At 47.6% G+C, this 15,841-nt stretch overlaps 1 protein-coding gene across 1 annotated transcript in view; it reads right to left on the reverse strand.

Moving 5' to 3' along the window:
- Positions 1-15,841, reverse strand: part of LOC140425425 (probable thiopurine S-methyltransferase) — a 117,526-nt gene that overhangs the window by 81,475 nt on the left and 20,210 nt on the right. The window contains exon 3 of the mRNA XM_072509695.1: positions 13,519-13,611. Within this exon, the coding sequence (XP_072365796.1) occupies positions 13,519-13,611 (93 nt within the window). The remainder of the gene's footprint in view (positions 1-13,518; positions 13,612-15,841) is intronic.

Raw genomic sequence — 15,841 nt, forward strand, 5'->3', positions numbered from 1 at the left:
TGGGGAAACGGGTACTGTTTGAGGCAAAGACCATAGTGGCGGATAGTGGGGGTAGATACGTGATGGTGAGTGGCAGATTGCAAGTGGTTCTAGTGAACGTATATGCCCCGAACTGGGATGATGCCAATTTTATGAGGCGAATGTTGGGACGTATCCCGGACCTAGAGGCGGGAAAGTTGGTAATGGGGGGGGGGTCTTTAATACGGTGCTGGACCCAGGGCTGGGCAGATCGAGGTCCAGGACCGGGAGGAGGCCGGCTGCAGCTAGGGTGCTCAAGGACTTTATGGAGCAGTTGGGAGGAGTAGACCCCTGGAGATTTAGCAGGCCTAGGAGTAAGGAGTTCTCGTTTTTCTCCTACGTCCATAAAGTATATTCACGGATAGACTTTTTTGTATTGGGAAGGGCGCTGATCCCGAAGGTGACAGGGACGGAGTACACGGCAATAGCTATCTCGGACCACGCTCCACATTGGGTGGACCTGGAGATAGGGGAGGAAAAAGAACAGCACCCGCCCTGGAGAATGGACATGGGACTATTGGCAGATGAGGGGGTATGTTTAAGGGTGAGGGGGTGTATTGAAAGGTACTTGGAGCTTAATGACAATGGGGAGGTTCAGGTGGGAGTGGTCTGGGAGGCGTTGAAGGCAGTGGTTAGAGGGGAGCTGATATCTATTAGGGCACATAAAGGAAAGCAGGAGGGTAGGGAAAGGGAGCGGTTGCTGAAAGAACTTTTGAGGGTGGACAGACAATATGCGGAGGCACCGGAGGAGGGACTGTACAGGGAAAGGCAAAGGCTACATGTAGAATTTGACTTGTTGACTACGGGTAATGCAGAGGCACAATGGAGGAAGGCACAAGGTGTACAGTATGAATATGGGGAGAAGGCGAGCCGGTTGCTGGCCCACCAACTGAGGAAGAGGGGAGCAGCGAGGGAGATAGGGGGGTGAGAGACGAGGAGGGAGAGATGGAGCGGGGAGCGGAGAGAGTGAATGGGGTGTTCAAGGCATTTTATGAGAGGCTATATAAAGCTCAGCCCCCCGGAAGGGAAGGAGAGAATGATGTGCTTTCTGGATCAGCTGGAATTCCCTAAGGTGGAGGAGCAGGAGAGGGCGGGACTGGGAGCACAGATTGAGATGGAGGAGGTAGTGAAAGGGATTGGGAGCATGCAGGCGGGGAAGGCCCCAGGACCAGACGGATTCCCGGTGGAATTTTATAGGAAGTATATGGACTTGCTGGCCCCGCTTCTGACGAGAACCTTTAATGAGGCTAGGGAAAGGGGGCAGTTGCCCCCGACTATGTCAGAGGCAAAGATATCGCTCCTCCTAAAGAAGGAAAAAGACCTGCTGCAATGCGGGTCCTATAGGCCCATTTCTCTTTTAAATGTGGATGCTAAGATTCTGGCCAAGGTAATGGCGACGAGGATAGAGGACTGTGTCCCGGGGGTGGTACATGAGGACCAAACTGGGTTTGTGAAGGGGAGACAGCTGAACACGAACATACGGAGGTTGCTAGGGGTAATGATGATGCCCCCGCCAGAGGGGGAAGTGGAGATAGTGGTGGCGATGGATGCCGAGAAAGCATTTGATAGAGTGGAGTGGGATTATCTGTGGGAGGTGCTGAGGAGATTTGGCCTCGGAGATGGATATATCGGATGGGTACAGCTGCTGTATAGGGCACCGATGGCGAGTGTGGTTACGAATGGACGGGGGTCTGATTATTTCCGGCTTTACAGAGGGACGAGGCAGGGATGTCCCCTGTCTCCGTTATTGTTTGCACTGGCGATTGAGCGATTGAACCCCTGGCCATGGCACTGAGGGGTTCCAGGAAGTGGAGGGGAGTGTTTAGGGGAGGAGAAGAACACCGGGTATCTCTGTATGCGGATGATTTGTTGTTGTATGTGGCGGACCCGGTGGAGGGGATGCCAGAGATAATGCGGATACTTGGGGAGTTTGGGGATTTTTCGGGGTATAAATTGAACACGGGGAAAAGTGAGTTGTTTGTGGTGCATCCGGGGGAGCAGAGCAGGGAAATAGAGTATTTACCGCTGAGGAAGGTAACAAGAGACTTCCGATACTTGGGGATTCAGATAGCCAAGAATTGGGGAACCTTGCACCGGCTTAATTTAACACGATTGGTGGAACAGATGGAGGAGGACTTCAAGAGATGGGACATGGTGTCCCTGTCACTGGCGGGTAGGGTGCAGGCGGTTAAAATCGTGGTTCTCCCGAGATTCCTCTTTGTGTTTCAGTGCCTCCCGGTGATGGTCACGAAGGCTTTTTTTAAGAGAATTGAGAAAAGCATTATGAGTTTTGTGTGGGCCGGGAAGACCCCGAGAGTGAGGAGGGGGTTCTTGCAGCGTAGTAGGGATAGCGGGGGGTTGGCACTACCGAGCCTAAATGATTATTACTGGGCTACCAATATTTCAATGGTGTGTAAGTGGATGGGAGAAGGGGAGGGAGCGGCGTGGAAAAGATTGGAGAGAGCGTCCTGCAAGGGAACCAGCTTACAAGCAATGGTGACGGCACTTTGCCATTCTCACCGAAGAAATACACTACAAGCCCGGTGGTGGTGGCAACATTAAAAATTTGGGGGCAGTGGAGACGGCATGGGGGAAGGACGGGAGCCTCGGTGCGGTCCCCGATAAGAAATAACCATAGGTTTGTTCCGGGGAGAATAGATGGGGGATTTGGAGCATGGCAAAGAGCTGGGGTAGTACAATTGAGAGATCTGTTCGTAGATGGGACGTTTGCGAGTCTGGGAGCGCAGACGGAAAAATATGGGTTGCCCCAAGGGAATGCATTTCGGTATATGCAACTGAGAGCTTTTGCGAGGCAACAGGTGAGGGAATTTCCGCAGCTCCCGACGCAGGAGGTGCAGGATAGAGTGATCCCAGAGACATGGGTGGGGAATGGTAGGGTATCGGACATATACAGGGAAATGAGGGACGAGGGGGAGATCATGGTAGATGAGCTGAAAGGGAAATGGGAAGAAGAGCTGGGGGAGGAGATTGAGGAGGGGCTGTGGGCTGATGCCCTACGTAGGGTAAACTTGTCGTCGTCGTGTGCCAGGCTAAGCTTGATACAATTCAAGGTTCTACACAGGGCGCATATGACTGAAGCACAGCTCAGTAAATTTTTCGGGGTAGAGGATAGGTGTGGGAGATGCTCGAGAAGCCCAGCGAATCACACCCACATGTTCTGGTCATGTCCGGCATTACAGGGGTTCTGGGTGGGGGTGGCGAAGGTGCTTTCGAAGGTGGTGGGGGTCCGGGTCGAGCCAGGCTGGGGGTTGGCTATATTCGGGGTTGCAGAAGAGCCGGGAGTGCAGGAGGCGAGAGAGGCTGATGTTTTGGCCTTTGCGGCCCTAGTAGCCCGGCGCAGGATATTGCTTATGTGGAAGGAAGCCAAACCCCCGGGCGTGGAGACCTGGATAAACGACATGGCAGGGTTTATAAAGTTAGAACGGATCAAGTTCGTATTAAGGGGTTCGGCTCAAGGGTTCACCGGGCGGTGGCAACCGTTCGTCAACTACCTCACAGAACGATAGAGGGAATGAAAAGAAAGAAAGACAACAGCAGCAACCCAGGGGGGAGATGGGGGCCGGAGGGGGGGGGGGGGGGAAAAAGAGATCCGGGCGGGCTCTTAGGGATGTCATTGTAAATGTATAGACATTTGTTATAGGTCATGTATATTGGACTGTTGGATTGTATCTTTGGAGAGTAACTATTTTTGACAAGGCAGTTGCCATTTAGTTTTAGAATCATAGAATCATAGACGTTTACAGCATGGAAACAGGCCCTTCGGCCCAACCAGTCCGCCGCCCAGTTTTTACCATTAAGCTAGTCCCAGTTGCCCGCACTTGGCCCATAACCCTCTATACCCATCTTACCCATGTAACTATCTAAATGCTTTTTAAAAGACACAATTGTACCCGCCTCTACTACTACCTCTGGCAGCACATTCCAGACACTCACTACCCTCTGAGTGAAGAAATTGCCCCTCTGGGCCCTTCTGAATCTCTCCCCTCTCACCTTAAACTTATGCCCTCTAGCTTTAGACTCCCCTACCTTTGGGAAAAGATGTTGACTATATACCTTATCTATGCCCCTCATTATTTTATAGACCTCTAGAAGATCACCCCTAAGCCTCCTACGCTCCAGTGAAAAAAGTCCCAGTCTATCCAGCCTCTCCTTATAACTCGAACCATCAAGTCCCGGTAACATCCTAGTAAATCTTTTCTGCACTCTTTCTAGTTTAATAATATCCTTTCTATAATAGGGTGACCAGAACTGCACACAGTATTCCAAGTGTGGCCGTACCAATGTCTTGTACAACTTCAACAAGACGTCCCAACTCCTGTATTCAATGTTCTGACCAATGAAACCAAGCATGCCGAATGCCTTCTTCACCACCCTGTCCACCTGCGACTCCACCTTCAAGGAGCTATGAACCTGTACTCCTAGATCTCTTTGTTCTATAACTCTCCCCAACGTCATACCATTTAAGTGAGTAGGTCCTGGCCTGATTCGATCTGCCAAAATGCATCACCTCACATTTATCTAAATTGAACTCCATCTGCCATTTGTCGGCCCACTGGCCTAATTGATCAAGATCCCGTTGCAATCTTAAGATAACCTTCTTCACTATCCACTGTGCCACCAATCTTGGTGTCATCTGCAAACTTACTAACCATGCCTCCTAAATTCTCATCCAAATCATTAATATAAATCACAAATAACAGTGGACCCAGCACCGATCCCTGAGGCACATCACTGGTCACAGGCCTCCAGTTTGAAAAACAACCCTCTACAACCACCCTCTGTCTTCTGTCGTCCAGCCAATTTTGAATCCAATTGGCAACCTCACCCTGGATCCTGTGAGCTTTAACCTTCTGCAACAACCTACCATGCGGTACCTTGTCAAAGGCTTTGCTAAAGTCCATGTAGACAACGTCTACTGCACTGCCCTCATCTACCTTCTTGGTCACCCCCTCAAAAAACTCAATCAAATTTGTGAGACATGATTTTCCACGCACAAAGCCATGCTGACTGCCCCGAATCAGTCCTTGCCTCTCTAAATGCTTGTAGATCCTGTCTCTCAGAATACCTTCTAGCAACTTACCTACTACAGACGTTAGGCTCACCGGTCTGTAGTTCCCAGGCTTTTCCCTGCTGCCCTTCTTAAACAAGGGCACAACATTCGCCACTCTCCAATCTTCAAGCACCTCACCTGTGGCTGCCGATGATTCAAATATCTCTGTTTTTTGTTTCTGTTTATATATTATTTATTTACTTGTTTAAAACTGGCCACTGTTATTTACATTGCTTTATTGTTGTTTAAAAGAAAAACTATGTACTGTTATATTTGGCCAAAAAATCTTGAATAAAATATATTTTTTAAAAAAGTGTCCAGATCACCAACTACCTGTCTGGTCCCCTCATGCGGACTCAATAGTTAAGAAAGCCCACCAACGCCTCTATTTTCTGAGAAGACTAAGTAGATTTGGCATGTCAGCTACGACTCTCACCATCTTTTACAGATGCACCACAGAAAGCATTCTTTCTGGTTGTATCACAGCTTGGTATGGATCCTGTTCTGCCCAAGACCGCAGGAAACTACAAAAGGTCGTGAATGTAGCCCAATTGATCACGCAAACCAGCCTCCCATCCATTGACTCGGTCTACAATTCCCGCTGCCGAGGAAATGCAGCCAGCATAATTAAGAACCCCACGCACCCCGGACATACTCTCTTCCACCTTCTTCCATCAGGAAAAAGATACAAAAGTTTGAGGTCACATACCAACTGACTCAAGAACAGCTTTTTCCCTGCTGCCATCAGACTTTTGAATGGACCTACCTCGTATTAAGTTGATCTTTTCTCTACACCCTAGCTATGACTGTAACATTACATTCTATTGTCTCTCCTTTCTTCCCTATGTACAGTATATGTTGTCTGTATAGCATGCAAGAAACAACACTTTTCACTGTATACTAATACATATGACAATAATAAATCAAATCAAATCAAAGGACTGCAGAACTGTATTTTCTTCTATTCATTTGCACTTCTGTTTTGGCTACTGCTCTGAATTCAAACCCATCATTTCTATTAATTCCTTGGGGCTTGGTGTCAAACTACATTTGAACGGAACCTCCAGATGGAATTTGACCTGTTGACCACGGGGAAAGCAGAGGCTCAGTGGAGGAAAGCGCAGGAGTATGGGGAGAAGGCGAGGCGGATGCTGGCACATTAGCTTCGTAAGAGGGAGGCAGTGAGGGAGATTGGTGGAGTTAAGGATAGAGGGGGGAATACGATGCAGTGCGGTGAGAATAAACTAGGTATTTAGGGACTTCTATGGGGATCTGTACAGGTCTGAGTCCCAGCGGGAGAGGAGGGGATGCGACGATTCCTAGATCAGCTGAGGTTCCCGAGGGTGGAGGAGGAGGAGGTGGCTGGTTTGGGGGCGCCGATTGGGCTGGAGGAGCTGGTTAAAGGATTGGGGAGCATGCAGGCGGGGAAGGCCCTGGGGCCGGATGGGTTCCCGGTTGAATTCTACAAGAAATACGTGGACCTGCTGGGCCCGTTGCTAGTGAGGACTTTTAATAAGGCGAGGGAGTGGGGGGGACCTTGCCCCTGACAATGTCCAGGGCGCTGATTTCTTTGTTCTTGAAGTGGGACAAGGATCCATTGCAATGTGGATCGTATAGACCGATCTCGTTCCTCAATGTTGACGCCAAGTTACTGGCGAAGGTGCTGGCTACAAGAATTGAGGACTGTGTCCCCGGGGTGATTCATGAGGACCAGACGGGATTTGTGAAGGGTAGGCAGCTAAACACAAATGTGCGGAGGCTCCTCAATGTGATTATGATGCCCTCGGTGGAGGGGGAAGCGGAGGTAGTGGCAGCTATGGACGCGGAGAAGGCCTTTGATCGGGTGGAGTGGGAGTATCTTTGGGAAGTGTTGCGGAGGTTTGGGTTCGGGGAGGGGTTCATCAGTTGGGTGAGGCTGCTATATAGAGCCCCAGTGGCGAATGTGGATACGAACCGACGGAGGTCGGACTACTTTCGGCTGGACCGGGTGACGAGGCAGGGGTGCCCCTTATCCCCCTTGTTGTTTGCACTGGCAATTGAGCCACTGGCCGTGGCACTGAGGGAGTCCAGGAAATGGAGGCAACTGGTCTGGGGGGTGGGGGGGGGATCTACTTAGGGATCCAAGTAGCTAGGAGTTGGGGGGCCCTGCACAAGCTCAATTTGACGCGGTTGGTGGAGCAGATGGAGGAGGATTTTAAAAGATGGGATATGCTGCCACTCTCATTAGCGGGTAGGGTGCAGTCGGTCAAAATGACGGTCCTCCCGAGATTTCTCTTTGTGTTCCAGTGCCTTCCCATTATGATCCCCAAGGCCTTTTTCAAACGGGTAAGCAGGAGCATCATGGGATTTGTGTGGGCGAATAAGACCCCAAGGGTGAAGAGGGTGTTTCTGGAGCGTAGCAGGGACAGGGGGGGGCTGGCGCTGCCGAATTTGTGTTGCTATTATTGGGCAGCCAATATGGCGATGATCCGTAAGTGGGTAATGGAGGGAGAGGAGGCGGCGTGGAAGAGGCTAGAGATGGCGCCTGTGTGGGCATGAGCCTGAGGGTGCTGGTGAAGGCACCGCTGCCGCTCTCGCCGACAAGGTACCCCACGAATCCGGTGGTGGCGGCGATGCTGAAGATCTAGGGGCAGTGGAGGCGACACAGGGGTGAGGTGGGAGCCTCAGTTTGGTCTCCGATTCAGGAGAATCATCGGTTCTTCCCAGGAAGGATGGATGGGGGGTTTGGAGCTGGCATCGGGCAGGGATTAGAAGAATGGGGGACCTGTTCATCGATGGGACGTTTGCGAGCCTAGGGGCGCTGGAGGAGAAGTTTGGGATACCCCCGGGAAACGCTTTCAGGTACATGCAAGTGAGGGTGTTTGTGAGGCGGCAGGTGAGGGAATTCCCGCTGCTTCCGGCACGTGGGATTCAGGACAGGGTGATTTCGGGTGTATGGGTTGGAGAAGGCAAGGTTTCGGCGATTTACCAGGAGCTGAAGGAAGAGGAGGAGGCCTCGGTGGATGAGTTAAAGGGCAAGTGGGAGGAGGAGCTTGGGGAGGAGATAGATGAGGGTCTGTGGGCTGATGCCCTTAGTAGGGTTAATTCTTCCTCCTCTTGTGCCATGCTCAGCCTAATACAGTTCAAAGTTACTCACAGAGCGCATATGACAGGGGCGAGGTTGAGTAGGTTCTTTGGGGTAGAGGACAGATGTGGGAGGTGCTCGGGAAGCCCGGCAAATCACGTCCATATGTTCTGGTCGTGCCCGGCGCTGGATGGATTTTTGAGGGGTTTTGCAAGAACTATCTCCAAGGTGGTGAACGCCATGGTCAAGCCGAGCTAGGGATTGGCATTAATTGGGGTATTGGACGAGCCGGGAGTGCAGGAGGCGAAAGAGGCCGGTATTCTGGCCTTTGCGTCCCTGGTAGCCCGGCAGAGGATTTTGCTTCTGTGGAAAGATGCAAAGCCCCTAGTGTGGAAGCTTGGATCAATGGCATGGCAGGGTTCATCAAGCTGGAGAGGATAAAGTTTGCCTTGCGAGGGTCTGTGCAAGGGTTGCTCAGGCGGTGGCAACCATTCCTAGACTATCTCACGGAGCGTTAGGAGGAGATCAGCAGCAGCAGCAGCCCAAGGGCGGGGGGGGGGGGGGTTATTTTGGGGTGGTGTTTGGGTGAAGGTGGGGGGGTTCCCTATTTGTGTTCTTAAATGTTATTTGGAGGGTTATTGTATGTGGGGGAAATCCAATGTATAATTTCTGATTGTTGCGTTCTTGTTTCTTTCTTTTTGTTAGGGGGGAGGGGTTGTTGAAAATTTGAATAAATATATTTAAAAAAAAACATTTGACAATGCTCCGATAAAATACTTCAGGACATTTTACTACGTCAAAGGTGTTCAACTAACTTGCTTGAGTTTTCTGATGAGGTAACAGACAGGATTGATAAGGGTAATGTTGTGAATGTGGTGTACATGGATTTCCAAAAGACATTTGATTTGGTCTGCACAAAAACCTTGAGCAAAGTAAGATCTCATGGGCTAAAATGGACAGTAGTAACATGGATACAAAAGTGCCTCTGTGATAGGAAATAAGAGTAGAGTATTGGGACTGGAGGAAAAGATTTTATAGTGAGCTCCCCAGGGGTCAGTGTTAGGATGCCTGCTCTTCCTGATGTATATCGATACCGAGACACTAATTTATACATGACACAAAACTTGGGAAGTATTGTGAACTGTGAGGCAGATGGTGTAAACTTCAAAAAGGCAGACAGATTGGTGGAATGGACAAAATGGCAGATGAAATTTAATGCAGAGAACTTTGAAGTGATTTATTTTGGGAGAAAGAATGTGGAGATGCAATATAAATTAAAGGTTACTATTCTGAAGGGGGTGTCGAATGAACGGGTCAGCCCAGTAGCAGGAAAGATAGTGGAGGCTGGATCGCTGGGTGGGGCCGCACCCTTCACAGTAGAGACTTTGACCGAGGTGATGGCTGGAGAGTTTGAGAGACAGTTCGCCAAACACTTGGGAAGTGATGCGTAAGGAAATGATGGCTGCGATGAAGGAGCTGGTGGAGGAAGCGATGGCCCTGGTGAAGGCGATGGTGTTGATTACATCGGCCGAGGTAATAGAAAATAACAAATATACTAAATATACCAAGTATAAAAGTAATAGTAGAACTGCACTACCATTGTCAATTGTCTCACAAAGTTGAATGGTAATTTAAAATTTTTTTTAAAAAAAAAAGAGTACCCAATTCATTTTTTCCAATCAAGGGGCAATTTAGCTTGGCCAACTTGGCATGGTGGTGCAGTGGTTAGCACTGCTATCTCACGGTGCCAAGGTCCTAGGTTCGATCTTAACTCTGGGTCACTGTCCATGTGGAGTTTTCACATTCTCCCCGTGTTTGCGTGGGTTCTGCCCCCCACAACCCAAAGATATACAGCGTAGGTGGATTGGCCACGTTAAATTGCACCTTAATTGGAAAAAATGAATTGGGTACTCTAAATTTATATAAAACAAGATATTATACCAGGACACTTGGAAAAATTCACGGCATTCAGGCAGAGTCAACATGGTTTTGTGCAAGGGAAATCATGTTTAACTAATTTATTGGAGTTCTTTGAAGGAGTCAAGTAATAATAATAATAATCTTTATTGTCACAAGTAGGCTTACTTTAACACTGCAATGAGGTTATTGTGAAAAGCACCTAGTCGCCACATTCCGGCGCCTGTTTGGGTACACAGACGGAGAATTCAGAATGTCCAAATTACTGGGTCACTCTGTGTGGGGTCTGCATGTTCTCACTGTCTGCGTGGGTTTCCTCTGGTGCTCCGGTTTCCTCCCTCAAGTCTTTCGGGACCCCGCACAGACAGTGACCCAAGCCAGGAATCAAACCTGGGACCCTGGCGCTGTGAAGCAACAGTGCTAGCCACTGTGCTACCGTGCCAAGTGTTGTGGATAAAGGAGAACTGATGGTGATTTCCAGGACTTGAGAAGGCTATTGCGGAAAATAAAAGTTCATGGTGTAGAGGGTAACTGTGACATGGATTGAAGATTGGTTAGCTAACAGGAAACAGGGTTGACATAAATGGGTGTTTTTCTGTTTGGCGGGATGTGATTGTGTGATGTGCTGCAGGGATCAGGGCTGGCGCCTCAACTTTTTACAATTCATATAAATGGCTTGGATGAATGGGACTGAAGGTATATTTGCGAAATTTGCTGATGACACAACATGGGTGGGAAAGTAAATTGTGAAGTGGATGTAAAGAGGCTACAAAGGTACCTGGATAGGCTAAATGAGTGGGCAGCAATCTGGCAAATGGAGTATAATGTGGCAGATGTGAAATTGTCCCATTTTGGCAGGTAGTGAGAGGTTGCAGAGCTCTAGGATCTGTTGCCCTAGGGCACAAAAGCGAATAGTATGATCTACTTTGTGAGAGGAATTGATTTCAAAGGGAGTGAGGTTATGCTTCAGTTATACAGGGCATTGGTGAGACCACATCTGGAGTATTGGGTACAGTACTTATCAAAGGAAAGATATAGTTGCATTAAACAATTCAGAGAAGGTTTTCTAGACTAATACCAAGAATGAGTGGACTGCCTTATGAGGAAAGGGTGGAGAGGTTAGTTTTCCATCTACTAGAGTTGAACGAGATCACAATCTCTTAATATATAATAATAATTGCTTATTGTCACGAGTAGGCTTCAATGACGTAACTGTGAAAAGCCTCTAGTCGCCACATTCCGGCGCCTGTTCGGGGAGGCTGGTACAGGACTTGAACCCGCGCTGCTGGCATTGTTCTGCATTGCAAGCCAGCTATTTAGCCCACTGTGCTAAACCAGCCCCTAAGACCCTGAGGGGTATTAACAGGGTGGATATGGAGAGGATGCTTCCTTTTGACAGAGGAATTAGAACTAGGGGCCACTCACTCATTTAAAACGGAGATGAGGAGAAACCTTTTTTCTCAGAGGGTCGTGAGTCAAAAACTCTCTTCCTCGAAAGGTGGTGGAAGCAGAGTCTTTGAATTATTTTAAGGCAGAGCAAGATAGATTCTTGATGAGCAAGGGGGTGAAAAGTTATCAGAGGTGGGCAGGAATGTGGGGTTGAGGATTATGGTGGAGAGGGGTCAAGTGGCCTACTCCTGCTCCAATTCATATGTTTGTATATGCAGATACCAAGGTCTAAAACACTGGAGTTTCCTTCCCAAATCTCTCCAGCTCTCTACTCAACTTTCCTTCTTTAAACTTACCTCTTTGATCAAGTTTTTGTTCACATGCTTTATTATCTAATTTTGTGTCTCCTGCCAATTTGTTTTCTATAACACGCCCGTGAAGCAATTTGTTAAATACACCATATAAATTAAACTTATTGTTGTTGCTTATTGTGTATTAGACAGCCAAAATCCATGTGCTCCCCTGCAGTTTCTCATCTCTTGCTACTAAGAAAATATTCAAGAGGACTCGACTGTGTGGAGTTTGTACGTTCTCCACGTGTCTGCGTGGGTTTCCTCCGGGGCTCCAGTTTCCTCCCACAGTCCAAAGTCGTGCGGGTTAGGTGGAAGGGCAATGCTAATTATCCCCTAGTTTCCAGGGATGTGCAGGTTCGGTTATGGGATTACGAGGATAGGTAGGGGTGGACACTTGTAAATGGGCAGAGTGCTCATTCGAAGGGTTGGTGCAGATTCAATGGGCTGAATGGCCTCCTTCTGCACTGTGGGGATTTGATGACTTGAAACATTCACTTGGTTTAGCTCCAAAGATGCTGCAAGACTTGCCAGCATTTTCTATTTTAAGAAAATATTCTGATTTCTTTTTCTTGGATCCACGCTGGATGACCTCGCACTGAACGCCATTTGTCACAGTTCTGCCCACTCATTCACTCAATCTGTCGACATTCTCCTGTAACTTCTTGCTTTCGTTTACATAATTTATCATGCTTCATAATTTAGTGTCACCTGCAAACTTGTAGCTAATACCACCCCTTTTGCCTTGCACTTTTTTTTATTCATTCATGGGATGTAAGCATAACTGGCTAGACTGGCACTTGTTGCCCATCCTTAATTGTTCTTGAACTGAATAGTTTGCTTGGCCATTACAGAGGGCATTTAAGAGTTTTGCAGAACAAATAGAAGCCCTTCGGCCCATCAAGCACCTTTCTATTCTAATCCCGTTTTCCAGCACTTGGTCAGTTGCCTTGTTTGCTATGGTGCTCATCAAAATGCTTCTCCTGATGAATTTCCTCCGCACCCTTCCCATCACAACCTTCCGAGAGTATGGCGACCAGACTGCACAATAGCAGTGGCCTAAAGAGTGTTTTATACAGCTCCATCATAATCAACTTATGTTCTATGCATTGGCTAATAAAGGCACATATCTCATATACCTTTTTAACCAATCTAACTACCTTTCTTGCTGCCTTCAGGCATCAATGGACATGCACTCAAAGGTCCCTCTGATCCTCTGTACTTCCTAGCGTCCTACCATTCATTGTGTATTCCCGTGCCTTGTTCATCCTCTTAAAATGCATCACCTCACACTTTCAGGATTAAGCCACATTTGCTGTGGATCTGGAGTCACATGCAGGCCAGACCAATAAGGATCACATATTTCCTTCCCTAAAGGACATGAGAGAATTTTTTTAACGACCATTAACAATGGTTTCATGGTCATATTTGACTTCAAATTTCACCATCCGCTCTGGTTGGGATTTGAACTAGGGTCCCTAGAGCATTAAGCCTGGGCTATTCAAGTGACAAAACCACTATACCGCTGCATCCCCATATTTGCTTAAAACCTGCTACATCTCCAACATGTCCCAGGACCGATGTAAGGCCACTACTCTGAAATGATAACTGTTTTTCTCTTCTTTGTAGTCAGAGAGCAACTGTGTTCTTTCAGCATTTTAAGCAAATACTTCAATATGACCAATTTGAAAAACAAGGAATTTACGTACCATTTTATATCTAATGACTTTCCACACAGTGGGATAAAAATACGGATTTCTTTCCTCCCGTTTAGAATCGTGTCCAGGTATTTCTGCAAAATTCTACAAAACATAAAAAACTCAGTTTAAATGGATAAAATACTTGATCGAAGACTAGTTTCAGCTCCCATATAATGGATTAACATGTAATATTTTTAAACGTAGAACTTAGTTGGGTCAGTGACTTAATTTGATAAGTGACTGAATCTTGCTGACCTGAATGTCCCAGGTTCAAAGAGAGAGAATGTAAAGTGAACTGTGTGTAAAAACAATTAGCAAAGGTAGAAGTTAGGAAACACCAGTGGACTGGTAACAGCATAAAGGTCAGGAAAAAGTGTGTGCATTAATAAGCTGACTAGGCAGCAAGGAACATTATCCAACTTTCTCAACGGTGTGTCTTTGTGGTCTTTTCAAATCGGAGTTATTTTTAAACTGGCAAAATAAACAGCATATAAAAAATGCTGCTGTGTTCCTATTTTGAGAAGTCTTTTATCGGCTTCAGAATACCTCAATGGAAAGTTTGAAAACAGGTGGCATTTATATAGCATCTTTAATACGATGTCCCAAGGTACATTATCAAATACAATTTATCGGACTTCCAGTGGCGGCTATGAAGGAGTAAGTCGCACATTTGGTGGCTCCCGCTCGGGTCGGACTTTTGGACCTTTCCCCCCCCCAGATTTTCTACCGGACTAGAATTGAAAAATTGATGAAAGAGGCAATTGTATACTGAATTCTCACATCGGTGCATGGAGAGGAGGACTAGAAGTGCTCGTAAACGCAAAAATAGAAAGACAGAGAAGGCTTGGGCTGAAGCTGCAGCGGGAGATAGCATGGCGGAGGACTGGACCTCTGGCTTGTCGACCCAGCGGTCAACGGAGCAGCTGATGAAAGTTATTCAGGAAGGCTTCGCTAAGCAGAAACGAGACTGCTTGGACCCGACAAAAGAGTCAATTGAGCGGCTGGAGCTTAGATTGGATGCCCAAGATCGGGCGATCCAGAAGGTAGAGAAAGCGCAGGCTGAGCAGGAGGAAAAAGATAATGTTGTGGAGGAGAATGCTGAGCCCCAGGCTAATAGAATAGATGGCATTGAGATACGTAGGGAAGAGGTGTTGGCAATTCTGGACAGGCTTAAAATAGATAAGTCCCCGGGACCTGATGGGATTTATCCTAGGATTCTCTGGGAGGCCAGGGAAGAGATTGCTGGACCTTTGGCTTTGATTTTTATGTCATCATTGGCTACAGGAATAGTGCCAGTGGACTGGAGGACAGCAAATGTGGTCCCTTTGTTCAAATAGGGGAGCAGAGACAACCCCGGCAACTATAGACCGGTGAGCCTCACGTCTGTAGTGGGTAAAATCTTGGAGGGGATTATAAGAGACAAGATTTATAATCATCTAGATAGGAATAATATGATCAGGGATAGTCAGCATGGCTTTGTGAAGGGTAGGTCATGCCTCACAAACCTTATTGAGTTCTTTGAGAAGGTGACTGAACAGGTAGATGAGGGTAGAGCAGTTGATGTGGTGTATATGGATTTCAGCAAAGCGTTTGATAAGGTTCCCCACGGTAGGCTATTGCAGAAAATACGGAGGCTGGGGATTGAGGGTGATTTAGAGATGTGGATCAGAAATTGGCTAGCTGAAAGAAGACAGAGGGTGGTGGTTGATGGGAAATGTTCAGAATGGAGTACAGTCACAAGTGGAGTACCACAAGGATCTGTTCTGGGGCCGTTGCTGTTTGTCATTTTTATCAATGACCTAGAGGAAGGCGCAGAAGGGTGGGTGAGTAAATTTGCAGACGATACTAAAGTCGGTGGTGTTGTCGATAGTGTGGAAGGATGTAGCAGGTTACAGAGGGATATAGATAAGCTGCAGAGCTGGGCTGAGAGGTGGCAAATGGAGTTTAATGTAGAGAAGTGTGAGGTGATTCACTTTGGAAGGAATAACAGGAATGTGGAATATTTGGCTAATGGTAAAGTTCTTGAAAGTGTGGATGAGCAGAGGGATCTAGGTGTCCATGTACATAGATCCCTGAAAGTTGCCACCCAGGTTGATAGGGTTGTGAAGAAGGCCTATGGAGTGTTGGCCTTTATTGGTAGAGGGATTGAGTTCCGGAGTCGGGAGGTCATGTTGCAGCTGTACAGAACTCTGGTACGGCCGCATTTGGAGTATTGCGTACAGTTCTGGTCACCGCATTATAGGAAGGACGTGGAGGCTTTGGAGCGGGTGCAGAGGAGATTTACCAGGATGTTGCCTGGTATGGAGGGAAAATCTTATGAGGAAAGGCTGAT

The sequence above is a fragment of the Scyliorhinus torazame genome, chromosome 6 (genome assembly GCF_047496885.1).
Source record: "Scyliorhinus torazame isolate Kashiwa2021f chromosome 6, sScyTor2.1, whole genome shotgun sequence".
Lineage (NCBI taxonomy): Eukaryota > Metazoa > Chordata > Chondrichthyes > Carcharhiniformes > Scyliorhinidae > Scyliorhinus > Scyliorhinus torazame.